Source organism: Hippocampus comes, unplaced genomic scaffold, assembly GCF_001891065.2.
Source record: "Hippocampus comes isolate QL1 unplaced genomic scaffold, H_comes_QL1_v1.1 scaffold68, whole genome shotgun sequence".
Classification (NCBI taxonomy): Eukaryota; Metazoa; Chordata; class Actinopteri; order Syngnathiformes; family Syngnathidae; genus Hippocampus; species Hippocampus comes.
Window position 1 is genome coordinate 4,936,625 of NW_017805625.1, and position 18,618 is coordinate 4,955,242.

The 18,618-nt window shown below is 42.2% G+C and overlaps 1 protein-coding gene across 1 annotated transcript in view; it reads right to left on the reverse strand.

Annotated features, from left to right (window-relative positions):
* Window positions 1–1,107: 1,107 nt before the first annotated feature.
* The window catches only part of tex264a (testis expressed 264, ER-phagy receptor a), a 47,272-nt gene continuing 29,761 nt past the window's right edge, over window positions 1,108–18,618 (reverse strand). The window contains exons 3-4 of the mRNA XM_019881090.1: window positions 7,654–7,825; window positions 1,108–2,215 (exon numbers count right to left, since the gene is read on the reverse strand). Coding sequence (XP_019736649.1) covers window positions 1,866–2,215; window positions 7,654–7,825 — 522 coding nt within the window. The 3' untranslated portion in view covers window positions 1,108–1,865. The remainder of the gene's footprint in view (window positions 2,216–7,653; window positions 7,826–18,618) is intronic.

The window sequence follows — 18,618 nt, forward strand, 5'->3', positions numbered from 1 at the left end:
TGCAGGCCGAAGGGTTGGAGCTAACACTAACTGTTATTTGCAGCAATTGTGAACAAAAGCTTGTTGGAATTGTGTTGAACAAGTTTGGCCTTGGTCTCATTAGACCATAACACATTTTTCCATGTGTTTGGGTGGTTTTGTTATTTTTTTAATACTGCAAAACCCTTGTATGTAAACAGAGGTGTGTAGACTTTTTATATCCACTGTATGTAGTTAAGGATGTGATGAGAACATGCAGTGAGCAGAATATATACTGTACGTTATTGTAGACATGCAGTGGAGGATATGTGTTGATGATGTCTCTCCTCCAAAATCTTGTTCAGAAGCAGCCTTGGTCACATAAACATAAAACAAGTTACTTAAAAAGCTTGAATGGCTAAAACGGATCCCTGTGAAACCAGAGGGGACTAACCGATGGCATGTATCATTTTAAATGCCTTTCTCAACCAACCTGCAGATGACTATTATCCAGCGTAGACTGCACCTGCAAGGAAGAAGCTGTAAAAAATTTATTTTCACCTCTTCTTAGCTTCTTTACAATGTTGATTTCAAAGAGAGAGAGAGCGAGAGAGAAGGAAAGTGTGAGAAGTATTTGAAGTGTAGGTCATGCTGCTCATTAAGGAGCACTGGAAGGCAGGTGTCTTGTCAATAAATAAGCAGGTCAGATCACTACACTGTAGACGTGATGTATCCTCACACAAATGTCAACGCCTTCGTTCAAATTCTGACCAGGTCAATGTGACGCTGCCGCGGTGACTGAATTTGAACAGTTTGGATATTTGTTGCATGCCTGTTAAAAGCAGCATTGAAGAAACAAATGGGCAAACTGACATGGACCATCTTGCCCGTTACCGTTACATACTAATCAATATAATAAACCCCCCTCACTATTCTAAACTCTGTATATTCCCTAGTTATCAAGCTGTTGAATGGTTCTCTTACCTTTAAATGGCCTAAAGTGAGGCGACATCAGCAGCAGCCGCAGCTTCACGCGAGCAATGTGCGCGACTGCCGCCCACGCTGCACAGCACGAAAAAAAAAAAAAAAGCTATTGTCTCGAGCACACTCTTTTACAGTCAAGACTCCCAAGTAAGAAGCGCGACTTAATTTAGGTTAGCATATTTTAGATGTTTTATTATTAGACACACGTACACACACGTGCACGCGGACACACACGGCCATGTGCTGTACATCATTTTTGCCATGTCACAGCAGCCCATGATGCTGATGATCGACTGGAATGTGGCGACAATGCTACAAAATAAAATCGTTTAGCAAATGAATACTGATTGTTTGACTGCCACTGAGGAAAAGGAATAAAATATGAAAATGGTGTCATCGTCTACCAACAACTAACAACAAAGAGGCGATAAATGGCTAATTTATTTCTACATTTTTTTCCAATCAAATCCATGCAGACAAAAGATAGCATAAATTGCTTCTGGGGCTGAAACGGATTAATTCTATTATGATTCATTGAAACGGGAAAAAATATTTCATCTCAAAACAAATTTAGTTTGGGAACTGATGTTTGACCATACCTGCTCCGTTTGCAGCGTATTTCGAAACCACTGCAAACCCAAATTGTTGACTGAATGCTTCCTTGACAGAGCCAATCACTGTCATTAGATTCTGCAAGTGTACCTTGAGGGATGTGGCACGTGTGTCGACATGGTTTAGATATGAAGATGTAGCTTTAATTAGAGATTAAGAGTGGAATAAAAGTACTCAAATGAGGCGTGAATGGGTTCGGATCCAGCGACATGGTAACATGGTGGTTGATAACCAGCAACAAGAACAACAACAACCGAGACTCTCTTGTAGCGCGCCACCGTTACGTGGCTAACATCCCTTATCTTTCAAAATCACTCCTCGCCGTCGGCCCCTAAAGGCTCCTTTTTCTGCGCCTCCTCCTGCAAAAGTTCAGCAGCTTTCCCATCCCCAACCTCAGGGACCTGCTCCTCCTCCTCCACCTTTCCCGCCTGCTCTTCGTGATCCATGTCGAGCTCCTCAAAGGACGAGCCGCTGGCCAGTGAGCCGTCTGAGCCTCGTTCGCTCCCGTCTCTGTGCTTGGTATCTCCTTGCGACTCGACCACGTCCCTCAGAGGGAGGGACGAGGCCAAGGAGGCGGCCGTGGACGCGGCCAGGGACGTCTCCCGGCTGTCCCAGGGAACGCCGGCGCTTCCTGAGCTGGCGTCGCTGTGAGAGTCGGCCCCTGAACGAGAAATGGGAGCAAGGCAGGAGTGATTAATTGATTACAAGGAAGGAAAATACTTACACACATAGTGGTGACTGTGCATTAGAGGTCGGGTAGGCAGTGTACCGCCCACCATTGTTTCTTTTCCATTTAATAAAGAGCAGCGATTTCAATGTACACATTAACGCTAATAGTGGAGCTGGGCTATACAGTGCCGTAAAAAAAGCATTTGCCAACCCCTTCCTGATTTCTGTGCTCTTTACATATTTATCACACACAAAGTTCATCAAACCAATTTGAATATCAGACATAGAAAAAAATGCAGTTTCTAAATGCCAATCTATTAAGGCACACACACACACACACACACACACACACACACACACACACACACACACACACACACACACACACACACACACAAAAATCCAAGCTGACCTGTCCCTATGTGAAAAAGTAATTGCCCCCTGGACTTATAAATGGGTTGTGCCGCCCTTGGCCGGAATAACCGAAATCAAGCGTTGGCGATAATTGGTGATGAGTCGTTGACATCGCTGTGGAGGAATATTGGTCCACTCTTCTTTGCATAATTGCTTCTATCCGCCATATTGGAGGGTTTTCTAGAATGAAGTGCCAGTTGTAGGTCACACCACAGCATCTCAATTGGATTCAAATCCAGACTTTGACTTGGCCAATCCCCCCCAATTTTTTTTTTTTTTTGGGAGCCATTCATCGGTGGACTTGGCGGTGTGTTGTCCTGCTGCATGATCTAAGAGCTCTTGCGTTTGAGGGTGCACACTAATGTTTGGATCTTTTCCTTTAGAATTTTCTGGTAGACAGCAGAATTCATTATCCCCATCAATCACAGAAAGCTGTCTTGGTCCTGACGTAGGGCAAAGAAGCCCCAGACCATCACACTGGCACCACCACGCATCACTGTTGGCATCATGTTTGTTTTAATTAAACGCTGTGCCATTTCTACACCAGCTGTAAGGGGCTGCGCGTGTTCCAAAAAGTTACATTTTTGACTCATCAATCTACAGAAGTGTTGAGGATTATCAAGATGTCTTTTGGCAAATGTGAGACGAGCCTTTGTCTTCTTTTTGGACAGCAGAGGATGCCATTTTTGACCAGTGTCTTTCTTATGGTAGAGTCGTGAACACTGACCTGAACTGAGGCCAGTCAGGTCTGGAGTTCTTTGGATGTGGCCCGAGGTTCTTTTGCAACCTCCTGGATGAGTCGAGAGGAAAAAAAGTCTCGTCTTTTTATATAAACTTCTGGTTTCAACTGCAAATGATGGGGATCTTAGCCTCACGTGGAATATATAAGACTGTGACGGGTAAAAGCCGAGAATTTGGAGTTGCAGCATCAAACTTGTGGAGGAGTCACAGGCTGAGTTACTTTTGTTTGGCTGAGCAACAAAAGCTTAACTTCCCTCATTAGTTTCTCACTCAAGTTTCGATGCTACGCAACACTTCACTGGGCTTGTCATCACTTTGCCTGCCGTCACTCAAGCGCCGTCTGGAAGAATTGCATCAGCCGGAGTCACGGATCAGAAGCAGGCGGACTCTGAAAGTATTACGGGCTGATCATGTGACTGTGAAAATGTCCGTCAGTGACGTGAGCGAGTTTTCTTGTGCACAACTGCATGTGGTGTTGTCACAGGGAGGCAAGTGAGGCAAGTCCAATGCTTGAGTGGCAATATGTTGTAGAGGATTATGATGGCCATTTGACCATGTCGCTACTTCCAGCTGCTCCCTTCTGGGCTCACAGCTACATGCTCCCCTGTGCTCATCTTCTCTCTCTCATCCTTCATACTGCCTCCACTGACTTCTTCATCTAGTCATCTTATATGTATATACAGTGCCGTGAAAAAGTATTGGCCAGCATGTCAAAATCCTTATTTTTTGTGCATTATTTTGCCACATTAAACAAATGTATATGTCTGACAAAGCTAGCCCAAGTAAACAAACTGCAAATTTTCAATGGTTATTTGATTTATTACAGTAAATAAATATTCAAAACTACCTGGCCCTGTGTGAAAAAGTACTTGCCTCTCTTGTTAAATCAGGAGTTTACTGTGACCCAAAATAACAAATGCTTGTCGTACTTTTGCAAAACACATCTAAATGATTCCCAAGACGAGTTTAATGAATTTTGGAAGGTGTGTGACTCTGTTACACAATAGCATTTCAGAAAAAGATCAGAATACCAACAGTCAAACATGGTGGTGGTAGTGTGATGGGTTAGGGCTACTTTGCTATTTCAGAGCCTGGACGACTTGTTGTGATTGATGGAACAATTAATTTTGCTCTATATCGATCTCTTTTGCATGGAAATGATCAGGTTGATTGTGTTCTGTTGACCTCTGACTCTTCAGTTGCTGTGCCAAATTGCTAATGAGTGTCATTTTCAAAACAAGATGTAAAACATTTAAGTTAAATTATGTTTACCATTAAACGTTATTTTTTCAAAACACATTTTAATTGAAATTTGAGATCATTTCAACAATAATTGGCAATGGTAATAGCCTATTAAAAAGGCAACCAAAAACATCTGGAAATTAATAAATCCAATATAGTTTAATTGTGATGCTCACACTCAAGATGAATGTCACGAACACAGTAAGCAGTACAAAAAAAAAAACAAGTCCAGACTGCGTCCCATCACAACGTAATTATCACATGGGGTGCTTTATATGAGAAGTCCATTTGTGTTATTTATCGAGGGGCTGAGAAATGTTCAGTTGATTAGCTGGCAAGTCCCAACAGGAGGCGATGGAAGCGTATGTTCTTCGCTAAGGTGTGAATGGGATTTATGATGAATGCAGCTGATCTTTCCACATGGGAATGTCTCTACAATACAAGGCTATTAATGGGAAATAATTGCTCTGTTGAAGGATAACTGGCTGGGCATAGCCCCCCTGAGAAGGTGTTTCAGCCTACGAGATGACCCCTCAAGCATGGTCATAAAAACGCAACTTCAGTTGAAGCCAACTGGACCCCGAATAGTCTTATCGATGAGATTTGCCTAATTCTGTTGCTAAATTGGGCCCGTCGGGGTTATTAAAGCTCAGAATCAAGGTCCGGAAGAGAGGACTTTTTTTTTCCAAGTAGGAATGTAAAAAGACCAGTCCAGAGTTCACAGAAGAAAACAGAAAGCTAAAGAGTGGATGGATGTTGTTTCGAAGTGAAAGGAAAGAGCAGTTTGGGAATATCGTGATACACATCTTGCACTATCGTTTTATTTAGTTTTTTTGGGCCAGCTTAATTCTAATTGAGAATCATTGTGCTAGTTGTATTTCTCCAAAATGCTGAAAGTAGACATAATGGCTACTGCATTGGGTACTGTCTGAAATCCAATACAAAACACACAAAAGGAAGTGCTTACCTGGCCTCAAGTAGCCTCTAGCAACTGTTCTCATTTTGTATTTGGGTGCTTCACTGTTTGTTCCGTCCAATAAATGACTGAACGTACATCGCTGACTGTGGCTCTCCTTTTGGTTTCCAACTTCGCTCGTCTGCCGGCGTTTATGAGTGATGGCTTGTAACTTGCAAGTTAGGGCACTCTTAAGTCGAGGGATCACTGTATTCTGAGCTGACTTTAGGATCTTGTTTTCACAAACTGACCAGTTCCAACATAAAGTGGATGTAATTGCTCACCACCCCACCCCCACCCCCAAAAAAAAGTGTCATTGAAATGACCATTTAGATTGTGTCTTGTGGCAAATATAAAGGCTCACTCTCCACCCTCATGTGACCACTAAAAGGCTTCTGGGTGTTAAGTGTCGGAAAAGAATCATAAAAAAAACATTTGGAATATTCCTTTAAGAGCCCAGTGAGAGGAAAAAAAGAACTCCATATGGTTGGAGCACTATTTTTGGTGTAGCAATAAGGAACATAGGAATATAATGTTCAAACTAGTGGAAGACATCCTAAAACCACACTTAAATTTTTTCTCATGGAAAAAAAGGAAACCACGGTATAAATAACGAATGATTGCAACCTGTTTTGAGTATTTACGCCTTTGCCTACTACCCTGTCCTATCAAAGGCAACAAACTTCAACTTTGCCTCAGACAACAAACTACATCAACAGTTTCAATGTGAAGAAAAGGGTATTGCGACATCAATTGTTAGTCAATCGGGACCTGAGCTAGACCACTTAGGTCGATACACTTTGTAGCTCCAAGTGGGGTGACCCACTCCCTATTTTCTTCTAACTTTACTTTTTTGTATATTTACTAGGCTGGTGTAACTACAGTATGTCCACATAGTTTATTTTATACACAATGTGTATTTCAAAGTTGTAAGGCGTCACTCTTGTAAAGTGGGTTACTATATGTCCATCCATCCATTTTCCGATTTGCTTTATCCTGACAAAGGTCGCGGGGCGTGCTGGAGCCTATCCCAGCTGTCTGCGGGCAGTAGGCAGGGGACACCCGGAATCGGTTGCCAGCCAATCACAGGGCACACAGAGACGAACAACCATCCGCGCTCACACTCATACACACCTAGGGACACTTGAGTGTTCAATCAGCCTGCCATGCATGTTTTTGGAAAGTGGGAGGAAACTGAGTACCCGGAGAAAACCCATGCAGGCCCGGGGAGAACATGCAAACTCCACACAGGGAGGCCGGAGCTGGAATTGAACCAAGTCCCTCTGCACTGTGAGGTTGACGCGCTAACCTTGCTCATTTATCTATGCCAGCGTCATATAGTGACTGGAAGAACAAAATAAAAGATCTTCCACTAGATGGCAGTAGGTTACAATTAACTAAATTCTATGGAACTGAATAAAAGTTTGGTGTTCAACTGAACAGGCCCATATTTTACAATAAGTAACTTTGTGACTAAAATGACACAAGATCAGCATTATTTCAGCATTTATACTTTTTGTGACCATTATGGTAGTGTGCCATGAGATTTTTCCGTACGGTAATATACGTGCCTTGCTTGGCTCAATAAAAGATGAGAAACACTGGTCTCGTTTTTCCACACTGTCTAATTTGCTCCAATGACATAGTAACCAAACACACGTGGAATATGAACCTGCCATGATCTGTGCGTTCATTCAGAAGTTATTTTGAAAAACGAGGAGGCCAGAGATCTGTTCCGTCCATCAGTCCTTCATTTAGTCATTTGTACTTGTTGACAGTTAATCCAGGCACAGACGCGTGAGAGTTGCTAATATCACATTGCGCTCCATCACACGTACTTGGCATGACAGAACAATTACCAACTCTCATTTATCTCCATGTCCTCTGTGATTATGGTGTCAAACGTGTTTTATGTGTTGTTGCAACGTGACGCAAGCTGTCTTCACCGGCAGGGCACAACCAGCAACCGCGGTCACCAGCAATCAGATGTATGACCTCTCAATAAAACAACGCTTCTCTCGACATGCGGAATGACAAAGACTATACACTTGACTTGTCTGCTGTGTGTAAAATATTACCTGTGATGTCAGTTCCTCGGTCTTCATCAGAGTCTTCCTCTTTCACATCAGCTTTGGCCTCATCCCTCATCTCTGGAACAAAGAAATCAGTCTGGCGGGACAGTGGTACCATATAATTGGTGACAAGCGAGTGACAAATCTCAATGTATGGGAAGGCCGACAGCTTCCTCTCCTGTCAAAATGCAAGACACACAGAGAAAAAGGCAAAGTGGAGGATTAGATTACAACCAGAAGAGCATCCAGTAAAGGGCAGTTCACCCAAGGCGGAACTATTGAGAAAAGTACAAAATACATACATTATTAATTATTAACTATATTATTGTCTAAGCAACCTACTGACTGATCAAGTAAATGAGTGGCCGACTAACTATAAGTGAGTAACTAAAATATTAACTGACTCACAAAATCCAATAAAAGCCATAGCTCTTGCCCTGATGGTTGTCGTAACAATAAGCGTGCGGAAAAGACATACAGTATACAGTAAGGGTCTTATAGCTCTAAGTACATGTTACACTTCCCACATTATATTTGACCGAATGCCCTTGACGGATGGTCAAGTATTTTTGACAAGATGGGAATATCACACTGCGATGCATGCACCCACTTTGCTGACATTATTAACATTAAGTCTTTGACATACTTGAATATATGTCCTCCCATATAAGTTCATTAAAGTTTGATGTGCGAGCCCCATCTGTGTCCACATTCATACTTGCCAGTGGTATGGATGGAGAATGTTGGGTAGTTATAAATATTCCAACCATATTTTTCTCTATAGAGGACATGAGCTGTGCATATTTCGTCTTAGTGCTGTTAGTTCTCTGCTGAGAAGTGAGCTTTTAGATGAGGAAATGCTTTCCTACTGGTTTTGTCAGAGACTCGTGCAAAATGACAAGCCTGGCAAAACTATGAACTCTATGTACCCGAGAGAGCACCGGTGTCAAACTCAAGGCCCGGGGGCCAGATCCAGCCGGCCACATCATTTTATGTGGCCCGCAGAAGCAAATCATGTGTGTCAACTTCCATGCCCCTTGCTCAAATATGGGCCGAAATGTCAAATTAAGTAATGAATAATGTTGAGATTTTGCAAATTTTTTTTACCCTGTTTACACTCACTTGGACAATAATTGAACAAACAACAAACTAACAGTTGACTGATTTCAAAACTAGTAATCAATCAATTTGACTTTTTTGTGTGTACAAGTAATCATACGATGTGATGATTAAACATTTATTCGATTTCACTGCTGTAATGGCCCTCTCCAAGTGGCCCACGACAAAAATGAGTTTGACACCCCTTCCATAGAGTGAGCAGTGAGCGCCACATAACTCAATGCTTGCTTTTGCTATCCATGCTAGCAATAGCACACTAACAGTAAATTGTTTGCTAACCAACCAAGAGACATACGTTTAGTTAAAAGTTTGGCCTTGAATTTTTACCCAGTATTGAATATTGTCAATTAATATGATGTAAACTTGGGAAAAAAGCGCACATATGGACACTGATTCAATTTTCATGTTAAACTAAACCCTGAATAGCAGTTAGCTCTGACCGTTTAATGGAAGCATAGCAATTATTATGTTAGCAAGTCAACAAATTGTCTCATCAAAATTGATCAATACAAATTTATTTGCATTGTTTGGCAAATGGCTTAAATCCCAATTCCTTTGGGAAATTGTTGCTAATGATGCTAATTGCTAATAATGCTAATAATAATCACAGTATATCCCCAGATACCATCAAACATACGCGCATATGTCAGTGCTGTTATGTGCATTAGGATGGCTTGATTATTTTGTGTTGGACTGAGAAAAATTAGTAGATTACCTCTCAAAGCAATAACGAAACAATTGTGAAAAGGAAACCAGATGCATCAACATTTATTTATTTATTTTTCATCTCTGGTCTCATAAGGGCAGCTTCCAAAGCACTCCCAACTCATCTCCCTTGTGGGTTGTGCCTGCACTCTGGCCCACATGCATCACATTGATTACGCTCTTTGGATTGTGCAAAATAACACTGTTTATGTTCACGCTGGCCTGCCCCTCGCTGTGTGAATGTTCTCTGTTTTTAGGCGAAATGTTCTGAGGTGCAGCGTTGCCATGGCTGAGTGGCAGAAAACCAGCGCCTGGTCTATTCAGGGTGGGCAGCGAGAGAGGCACGCTGGACTCTTTAAACCATAGTCCCACGATGCACTTTCCACTGAGGTCAGTGTGACTTGGACTGGCTGATTGGTTTTAATTTAATCTCCTATAAAATAAGACTGGAGGAGTTGGAACGAATCACCTGGCTTCCCTCATGCTCACACAACAGCCCTGCGGCTGACTCTATGCAAATGAGATCCCATCTCCTTGAACCTGCCTCTATAATGAGCTAGGGGGGAAAAAAAAAATCAAGACAAAGACAGTTGAAGATATGGTACACGCACACAAACAAGGGAAAAAGGAAGCCGTGCAACATCGCAACGGTGCATCACAGCCAGTAACATTAATCTTATGAAAACACCATCGTCTTCATTATCATCATTTCCTCGCCTTGTACGAGGAGTCGACCCTGGATCAGTGAGGGGCTGCGGGTATTCCTTCTTATTGGCGACAACATGAAATCATTTCAGCCATTAACACAGCAGCAGTCTACGAGCGCTGCGATTCAGCATCACCTCCTCTTGTCTTTGAGGGGAAGAAAACGCGGCAGGTGGCTCGGCGCCTTCTGTGGTCTCCGCAGCAGGAGCTTGCATACAGACCATTATATGACAACTGACATCCATGCATTGGCGTCAGATTTTACAACAGTGCGGTGTTTCCAGACATTTAACGAGGCCCATATTTTACATTGGAAAACGGGCCTGCTTAGTTAAACACTAAGCGTCCGTTCTGTTGTAGAAATGGCAACAGGTGGATGACAGGTTAATTGCACCATTTTCCAGCTAGTGGAAGAGCATTTAATTGTTTTCCCTCTCACCATACGCCGCTGTAATAGCTAGATGAACAACACGAGATTTTTTTTTTCGTGGTAAATAAACATGTTCCGACCAATTAAGAGAAATTAGATTATTTCCTGTTGCTTCATTTGATGAGCTCTCACGGCGCAGTGGTTGGGCGGCACTGCAGCCGTCGCGCACGTGCAGAAGCCTCAAGCTTTTTTTTAAAAAGGCATTTTAACCAAAGAAATTGAAATAAAAGTGAGCAATACCATTAATCAGGCTTCCGTTGGATTGAGAGCGATATGACTCAAATTATAATCTGAACACAACTCAATTTAGGGTATTTTATAGGTGGGTAACTTCACTCCGTGTCACTTATTTTACAATTTGACAATGAAGGGTACAAAGGCTTTATACTGAAACGTAGCAGCAACAAGAAAAATCCCGTGGAACACAAACAGCATGCAGTCATTATTAGAATGTTGTATAAGTATTCCATTTTTTTTTTCAAGTTTTAAATAGCAACAACCCCGTTGGCTACGCAGCATGTGGGATCCTTGCCATGTTATTTGGAAAGAAATCTTGTAGGCTGACAATTTGGATGTGATTGCGCTTAACTTTGCCCCTCCGCTTTATCGGCAAGTCGGAGTTTTCAGCAACTCAGAAAAACACAGCTAAATCAAGGTGAATATTTCAAAGCTCAGGTTGATTGAATCTTTTGATTGTTAAACAGCGGAAATATTCAGATTCAGAAAACTTTATTTATCCCCGTGGGGCAATTAGATATAACACAGAATAATGACAATGCAATCAGCGGCGTGGCTGTGGTTTTGCTGACAGGATATCCATTTCTTATATAATAGCTCTGGAATATGTCGGTAGTCACCAAGTGGGGTCATTGGTGTAAAAAAACCAAAAAAAAAGATTGCCGTTTACTTTTTAAGTGTCGTCGTCTGTCTAGTGAGACCTAAAAGTTAGCGCAGAACCCTTTAGGCTCCAACCACAACCTTATTTTCTGCAGCAGCATAACAAAAGAAGGAAAGAACCGTGCTTCATTTGCGCACATACATATTTCGCTGACCGGTAATCTATACTTCATCTCACAAGGGAGTAAGGAGATAGATTAACTGTCCTGCCGCAATCAAAGTCCGCCTGCAGCGTAAAGGTTTTAATTATATGACAAGTGAGATGTTCCGTTTCTTCCCAGCTCTCTTTTCTGGTCTCCGCCTGCATGCGGACGGTCTGATTGGGTGTCATCTACTTCCCGACAGCCTGTCATTAAGTCAACATGCATCCACTTAACCCGCGACTCCATATGGGAGCTGCTGGGATTGTTAACTGTTCCCCTGCAGGACATTGAGGCGCAAGAGACTCAATCTCCCTGCAGATACAGAACTCTTTTTTTCTTTTTAAACCTTTTGGAGAGACCGAGTATGGTTTTTAGACTTTTTTTTTAATGCTAGACCAACACTGAATTCACACTCTTTTGTATCCTTAATCCTGTCACTCTGGGAGTAAATTTTATTAAGATTTGCACGTCAGGAAATCTCATTTGTAATGTAGAATAGTATAGCATGCCATGGATTGATTCTGTACAAATCAATTGGGTTGCATTCAAACAATTTACTGGCTACGATTCCATTATCGATACAATTTGAATTGCTTTGAGGCCAATCCTGGTATTTGGCAGAATAATATGCAGATAACCATATTTAAAAGAACTAATAGCAGTTGGGTGATGTCTAGTAGTACAACCGGTTTATTATATTGTCTCATCCTAATGCCATGACAAATCGATTTAATTTAACTCAGTTTAACTAATGTAACTGTGTGCATTCAGGGTGGATTGATTGGTCATGCCCAGAAAGTAAGGTACAGGAATGAAGTAAAAGAAAGGCAGTTATGTCCATCGTAGAGCAAGAAAGTAGCAAGAGAGCTAACACAATACCCCAAAATTGAAAAAAACAAAATAATACAAGCTAGGCTTTATATCGTACAGTTGAGCCATGCTAAAAAAAATAAAATACACTTTTTGCATTTGATGTAATCACTCAGTCGTGACATAAGACGAAACGGAAGCAGAATCGTCAGGCAAGAAAACAAACGATTCCGAGTTATCAAATGACTAAACACTGGTTATCAAAAAGAACCGGCTTTTGATTCCCATTCCAAGTTTCACACTTTTTGTGTTGTGTTATTGCTGGTACAGTATATCAAACTGCCTATGGCATTGGCCTCAATGGTGGAGATGAGTTCCGACAGTATGATGTTACAATTTGTTGCTGATCCAAATAATTACATGAAGCTCTGCACTTACATTTTCTTTTTTTCTTGTTTGTGTTGCTCCCTTTTCTACTTTAAACGGTCGACTGGATGTTAAATGAACCAAGCAAACCATTTCCCCCCAATAATTACGGCTTTGTGAATCCTATCTATTGGCACCTTGCATTGAAAAAACATGAGGCTGACACAGAGTGGCCATCAAAAAGCGAGTATCGACGTAATGTGGAGATAAGCAAGGGAATGGGCGGGAACGCATGTGTGTGAGATAATTTAATGGGCGGGAAGACACGCCGTCTCGCTTCAGTCCTGTCAAAAGCGAGCTTCACTCTTGGGCCTCTATTGTGCAGTTGACCCGTTGAGCCTCATTTCCCACCGAATCAATACAAGTATTATAGCTCATGGCGCGGCCTCTCAGGAAAGTGTAACTGTTGGAATCAAATAATTGTCGGTGTTCACAGGTGAGAGAATGCACGCCGCATTAAAGCGCGTGCGGTGAGGCAGTCAAACCGTAACTCTTGTGCTTTACAACTCAGGAGCTTATACACAGAACAGGACATGTGTGTGATGGAGGATATGTGGAGGGACACACACACACACACACACACACACACACACACATAGACACATACACATATAAGGGAGGTCTCGTGGGGCTTTGCAGTGTCTTTGACCTGTAGCAGCTGCTCTGTGAGTACACAGCATCACCGCCTCCAATAAAATGACCATTAGGAGAACAAAAAACATAGTTTGTGGTATCATTACCTATCCTGGATCTTGATTTACTGCATCAAAATGATGCAACACAAAAAGCAGGTTCTACAGCAGGAATGGGAAGTCGCAGCTCTGACTCGCACCTTGAAAAAAAAAGATCTCAAGAAACTTTTTCAGATATCTTCTTGCGTGTGGGTGTGTTTTGCTTCCTGGTCTGGGCGACTGCACTGTGTTGCACTTGATGAGTTTGTTTTGGGTGAAGGCCAAGAGATTAGTGCTAGGAGACATGTGAGGCTCCCACTTGCAAATGGACAAGTTGCCCAAGGAGTCCTGATAAAAAAAAACATCAGACATCAAACCGTCGGGGGGAACACAGCATTTGACTGCGGTAAATCTGATTTCAACAGAGTGGTGAATGTGCTTGTCGATACTCATGATATATTTCAAAGTTTGCTAAAGGCACGGCTTGAACAAAACCACTGCCGGACTACTAGTTATTTATGGTTGTACATCACTAAATGGTAAATTGATTGTCATGAAATATGGTAGTCAATGAATTGAATGCACTGAATAAAATGGGATGATTTTTTTCAACTCCCCCCCCCCCAGAGGCCAAGAGAGGATATTACAGTTTTTTTTTTTTTGTTAGAGAAGAGCATTCCCATTGAAGGGACAGATTCTCGCTCTTATTCTCTCTCGCTCTCTCTCTAGTTTATATATATATATATATATATATATATATATAGATATAGATATATAGATAGATAGATATATATAGATATAGATATATAGATAGATAGATAGATATAGATATAGATATATAGATAGATATTTATTCATACTGTCTCTGTATATTTATATACAGTATACTGTACTGTATGTAGAGGGAGGGAGAGTGTATGTGTGTGAGATAGAGAAGAGAGAGAGAGAGAGAGAGAGAGAGAGAGAGAGAGAGAGAGAGAGAGAGAGAGAGAAAGTATATCCATTCCTTCGCAAATGAGCGAATGACCGAGTGTTCATTCACCCTCGTCGTCACACTGACAACCTCCAACTAGCATGTGATGCACAGCAAGATGGAGACACCATGGCCCTTGGCGATGGATGTAGGCCTCTTCAATCAGCAGGGTTACATACGGAACACTCCAATGGCTTTCGCACTGGCTTTCTCTGTAAATTGGTGAGTCAGAAGTGCAAAAGTAAAGCCGGGGAGTTAGTCGCCTGTTCCTTTCAGACAGAACTCATCGAAGCAGGACATTGTTCACACAGCCGATATAGTTTCTCGCATCGGGCTTATTAAGATGCGTGGCGATTTGAGAATAAGATCAACAATTGAGTACAACATAAAGTGACGTGAGCAGTGACTTTTGGGGTTTTGTCATCTTTGCGCTCCACTGACACACTGGTGGCATTCTACAGTACCTCTGAAGACAGCAAATTTTCAGGATGACTGAATGACAGAATCCTGCATCGGTACCTTAGACACAGGACAACGAATCCGTTAAAAGGTAGCAACAAGGAGCTTTAGATTGTCACGGTAAGGGGCTTCATGCTTATACACATCAACCACGCAAAGACGTCGTTTTGCAAGCCCCCTTGCAAAAAAAGCAGAAAATTATTCCTCAAACTGGTAGTGACAATTGGTGACGACCCCCCTGAGTTGAACCGAACTCCACCCATACCCGAGTCTGTTTGCTCTCAGCATGCCATGATGGCCGCAGACTCCACTCTGCTTGCACCCCATAACCTCCTCTCCCCCTTTTCATATATGTGGAAAGAGACAAAACACTGTTTCACACACCTCTGCAGAGGTGTCCAATTTGGACGGTCCCTTGTGGTCACACACTTCCCCGGAAAGAGTATTTTCATTCTCCGTGCAATTGAGCTATTTTTTTGACATCCCGTCCTCAGCAAGCCCAGGCTAAGTCAATCCCCTTTGTGGAAAAAGATGGCTCCGGGTGGGAATAACAGTGGGCTAAGGGCTGAAAATTGCTTTGCTATATAAAAGCGGTGGAGCTGTAAGAGTGAAAAACAAAAAAAGGCATTTCGTGGTGGTGGTGGGGGGTGTTGTTGTAGCCTCTCCATGCACCCATGCGATCAATACATGCAGACTTGATTAGCGACTGTGCAAGCGTATTGTCTGTGTCAGCAGTGGCTGCAGCCTCCAGAGGTCCTCTACCATCGATCTGGCGAGTTGGCAGCAGGTGAGGGGCCATAGGAGCTTCACCTGGGAGCATTTTGACATGCAGGAATGGGTCTATTAAGATGGAAACTGACAAATACCAAATTGATATGCTGTGGTGATCCTTAACCTTGCCTGCCAACCTGCCTCTGGAATATGAGGGATCATTTGTGACCACTGGGAGCTGGAATGAAATGCTGGCTGCTCCTAACTGGCTGCGGGTGCCGATTGTAATCAAGATATTGCTTGATAGCCACCACATTATAGAATATTCAAGACCTATTCATGGCAGGTTTTGATTATTCAAAAGTGATCAGAAGCTGGTAAAAAAATTTGAAATAATAGAGCGGTGCCTTGAGGTATGATTTTTTTTTGTTCCATGATCATGCTCGTAACTCAGAAGACTTGCATTGCAAATCACCTTCCTCTATAGAAATGAATGGAAATGCCATTAATCCGTTCCAGTTTCCCTCCGCCTACATGTTTTGCTCCACCATTTACCATTCAAACGTCGATTCCATTGAGGGTTGTTCAACCGAAACTATTAATGCTGGTGTTGGTATGTCAACGGTCATGGCAATGTTATTTATGTTCGCAATAAAGTCGTAGGAAAGGGGAGGAAACATATTTTGCTTGGTGAAAACTCATGTGTAATTCTCTTTGTTTTACATTTCGTTTGTCAGTGAGCTTCAACTTGCAGTGGCATTAAAAGTAGTGTCAAACTGTTTTGGATGACATATTTACTATTTGTCTAACTGCTATTTATTGTGGAGATGATTTGAATTTACTGCCACCGTTGAGCACTTGCATCTCAAGTTTGTGCTGGCAAAAAAAGACAACAAAAAAAAAAAAACAACCTTGCATTTTGGCATCTTTGTGCTTTTAAAATGTATCTAACAGCAATTAGAACTTTATATTCTGGGAGTGATCGTCCAGTATCTTTTACAATGATACCAAAAGTGATCTAACTTGGATGTTGAAGCCACGCAAAGTCTAAGCCCCCCCAAAATTTTAAAAATAAAAAATTGTGGAAACATTCATATTTTACCTCCACATGATGTCGAAAAATGAAGGCCATTGTAGTTCCCTTACACAAAGAGTCTGTGGTAAACATTCCCTTAAAACGAAGCAAAAACAAGCTTGACAGCAGTAACCAACTTGCCGTTTGTGTGCGCACGCAAGTTTGTGTGTCCATGTGTGTACGCGTTCCCTTGCCCTTCTCCCTGTCTCGTCCTCACCTGCGCCTCATTATCCCCCGTTACCTCATGTATTTAACCTCTTATCTCATCCTGTCTCGTTGCCAGTTTGTTATACCTTGTCGGCACATTCCAGCATTTCTTGTTCTCGCCACAGACTCACAGTGAGCGTCGTCCCTGTTTGATTAACGACCTTGCCTTGATGCCTCCCCTCGCCTTTTTGGATACCCTTGCCTTCGCTGACTGCCAATCCGTGGACCGAACCCAGCCTGCTTATTAAAGAGTGTGCTTGTTTTTTGGAACCTTTTTCTACTTCAACTTCTTGTACTGTCAGTGACAATGCTGATCGTGATGAAAACCAGTGGGGGAAGTTTGCAGCCAATTAGTGCATCAAAATTGTTCAAAAAGCGGCGTGAGGACGACAGAATATCGATCGTATGCAGTAAGACGAGCGGAGTTTCATTTTAAACAGGCAGACAGATTTCCGACTTTAACTGGGATGTTAATCTGAGAGTTTAATGTGTGAGGTATTCGTATGGTTCTACTAATGAGATACAATTAAGAAGAGATGTGGACAGTGGCTGGGAGATGGAAAAAGTTGACTTTATTTTTTTATTTTTGGCCCATTCAAACGTAAGTCATAATGAGTCTCAATGCACCGCAGCAGCAAACCCGGAGGAGCTGTGTGGTAGTGAAGAACTGGCCGCCACGTGAATCCTTGCTCATCCATCAGGCGAGGGGCATTCAAATTTTGTGAAATTGCATTGGAATAATGAAGCCCCGATCATTATTATCAGACTTGTGTCCACGTCTCCCCATTGATCTTTACGGCGCCAATCAATCAAGCTTGAAATGTGCGTAAATCTGTGATTACCGTGCCCGCGACATGAAGTCAAACTGTCTGTTTGGAAAGATGGAGCCAAAGAATGAGATGACAGACACGTGGTTGAAGCAAAGAACTGTGATTAAAAGGCTGACACAGAAGAGAGAAGAAGTCCTGAGCAATGAGCATGAATAATAAGCGGAGACAAAGCAACGTATTCCGCAGGATTCACAAGAAACCATCAAACAGATGAAAGTCCAGGAGCCACATTCTCTTTTTTTTCTTGTTTGCCTCCAAAGAAAATGTTCACTTGTGAAAATGTATATTTTTTCCATTCCATTTAAAGTCGATGATGAGAGCAGGTTTTAACGCGCAGGCCACCTATTAAAGCCCCGACAGCATGTTGTTAACAACGGCCTAATGGTTACAATTAACAACACCTTCTGCTAACAGATTTCAGTTCAGCCAAATTACTTAGCGTGCATGCAGTGCGCGGACAACACAATAATGGATGAAGAATTAAAGAAGTAAATGTTGACTTGAGCTAAGAACTTTTGCAGACCTCAGTGTTTCACGAGGTCTCAACAATCCACCTGGCAAATCATAAATAAGTAGGCATGCATGCAAGCATACCAGGCACATTTGCGGTATTTTATTAGCATAATGGCATAGTAATCTCATTTGGATGTGCAATTACCCACTTGGCCACAGAGGAAGCCGAGGCAAGGAAATTTCGATAGGAGTGACGTGCAATAAGTTGGTTGCTCCATGCTTCTGTCAGTTCATCTCACTTGATTGTCGCAGTTTCTTGGTTTCCCCTTAGGCAAAAAAAAAAAAAAAAAAAAAAAA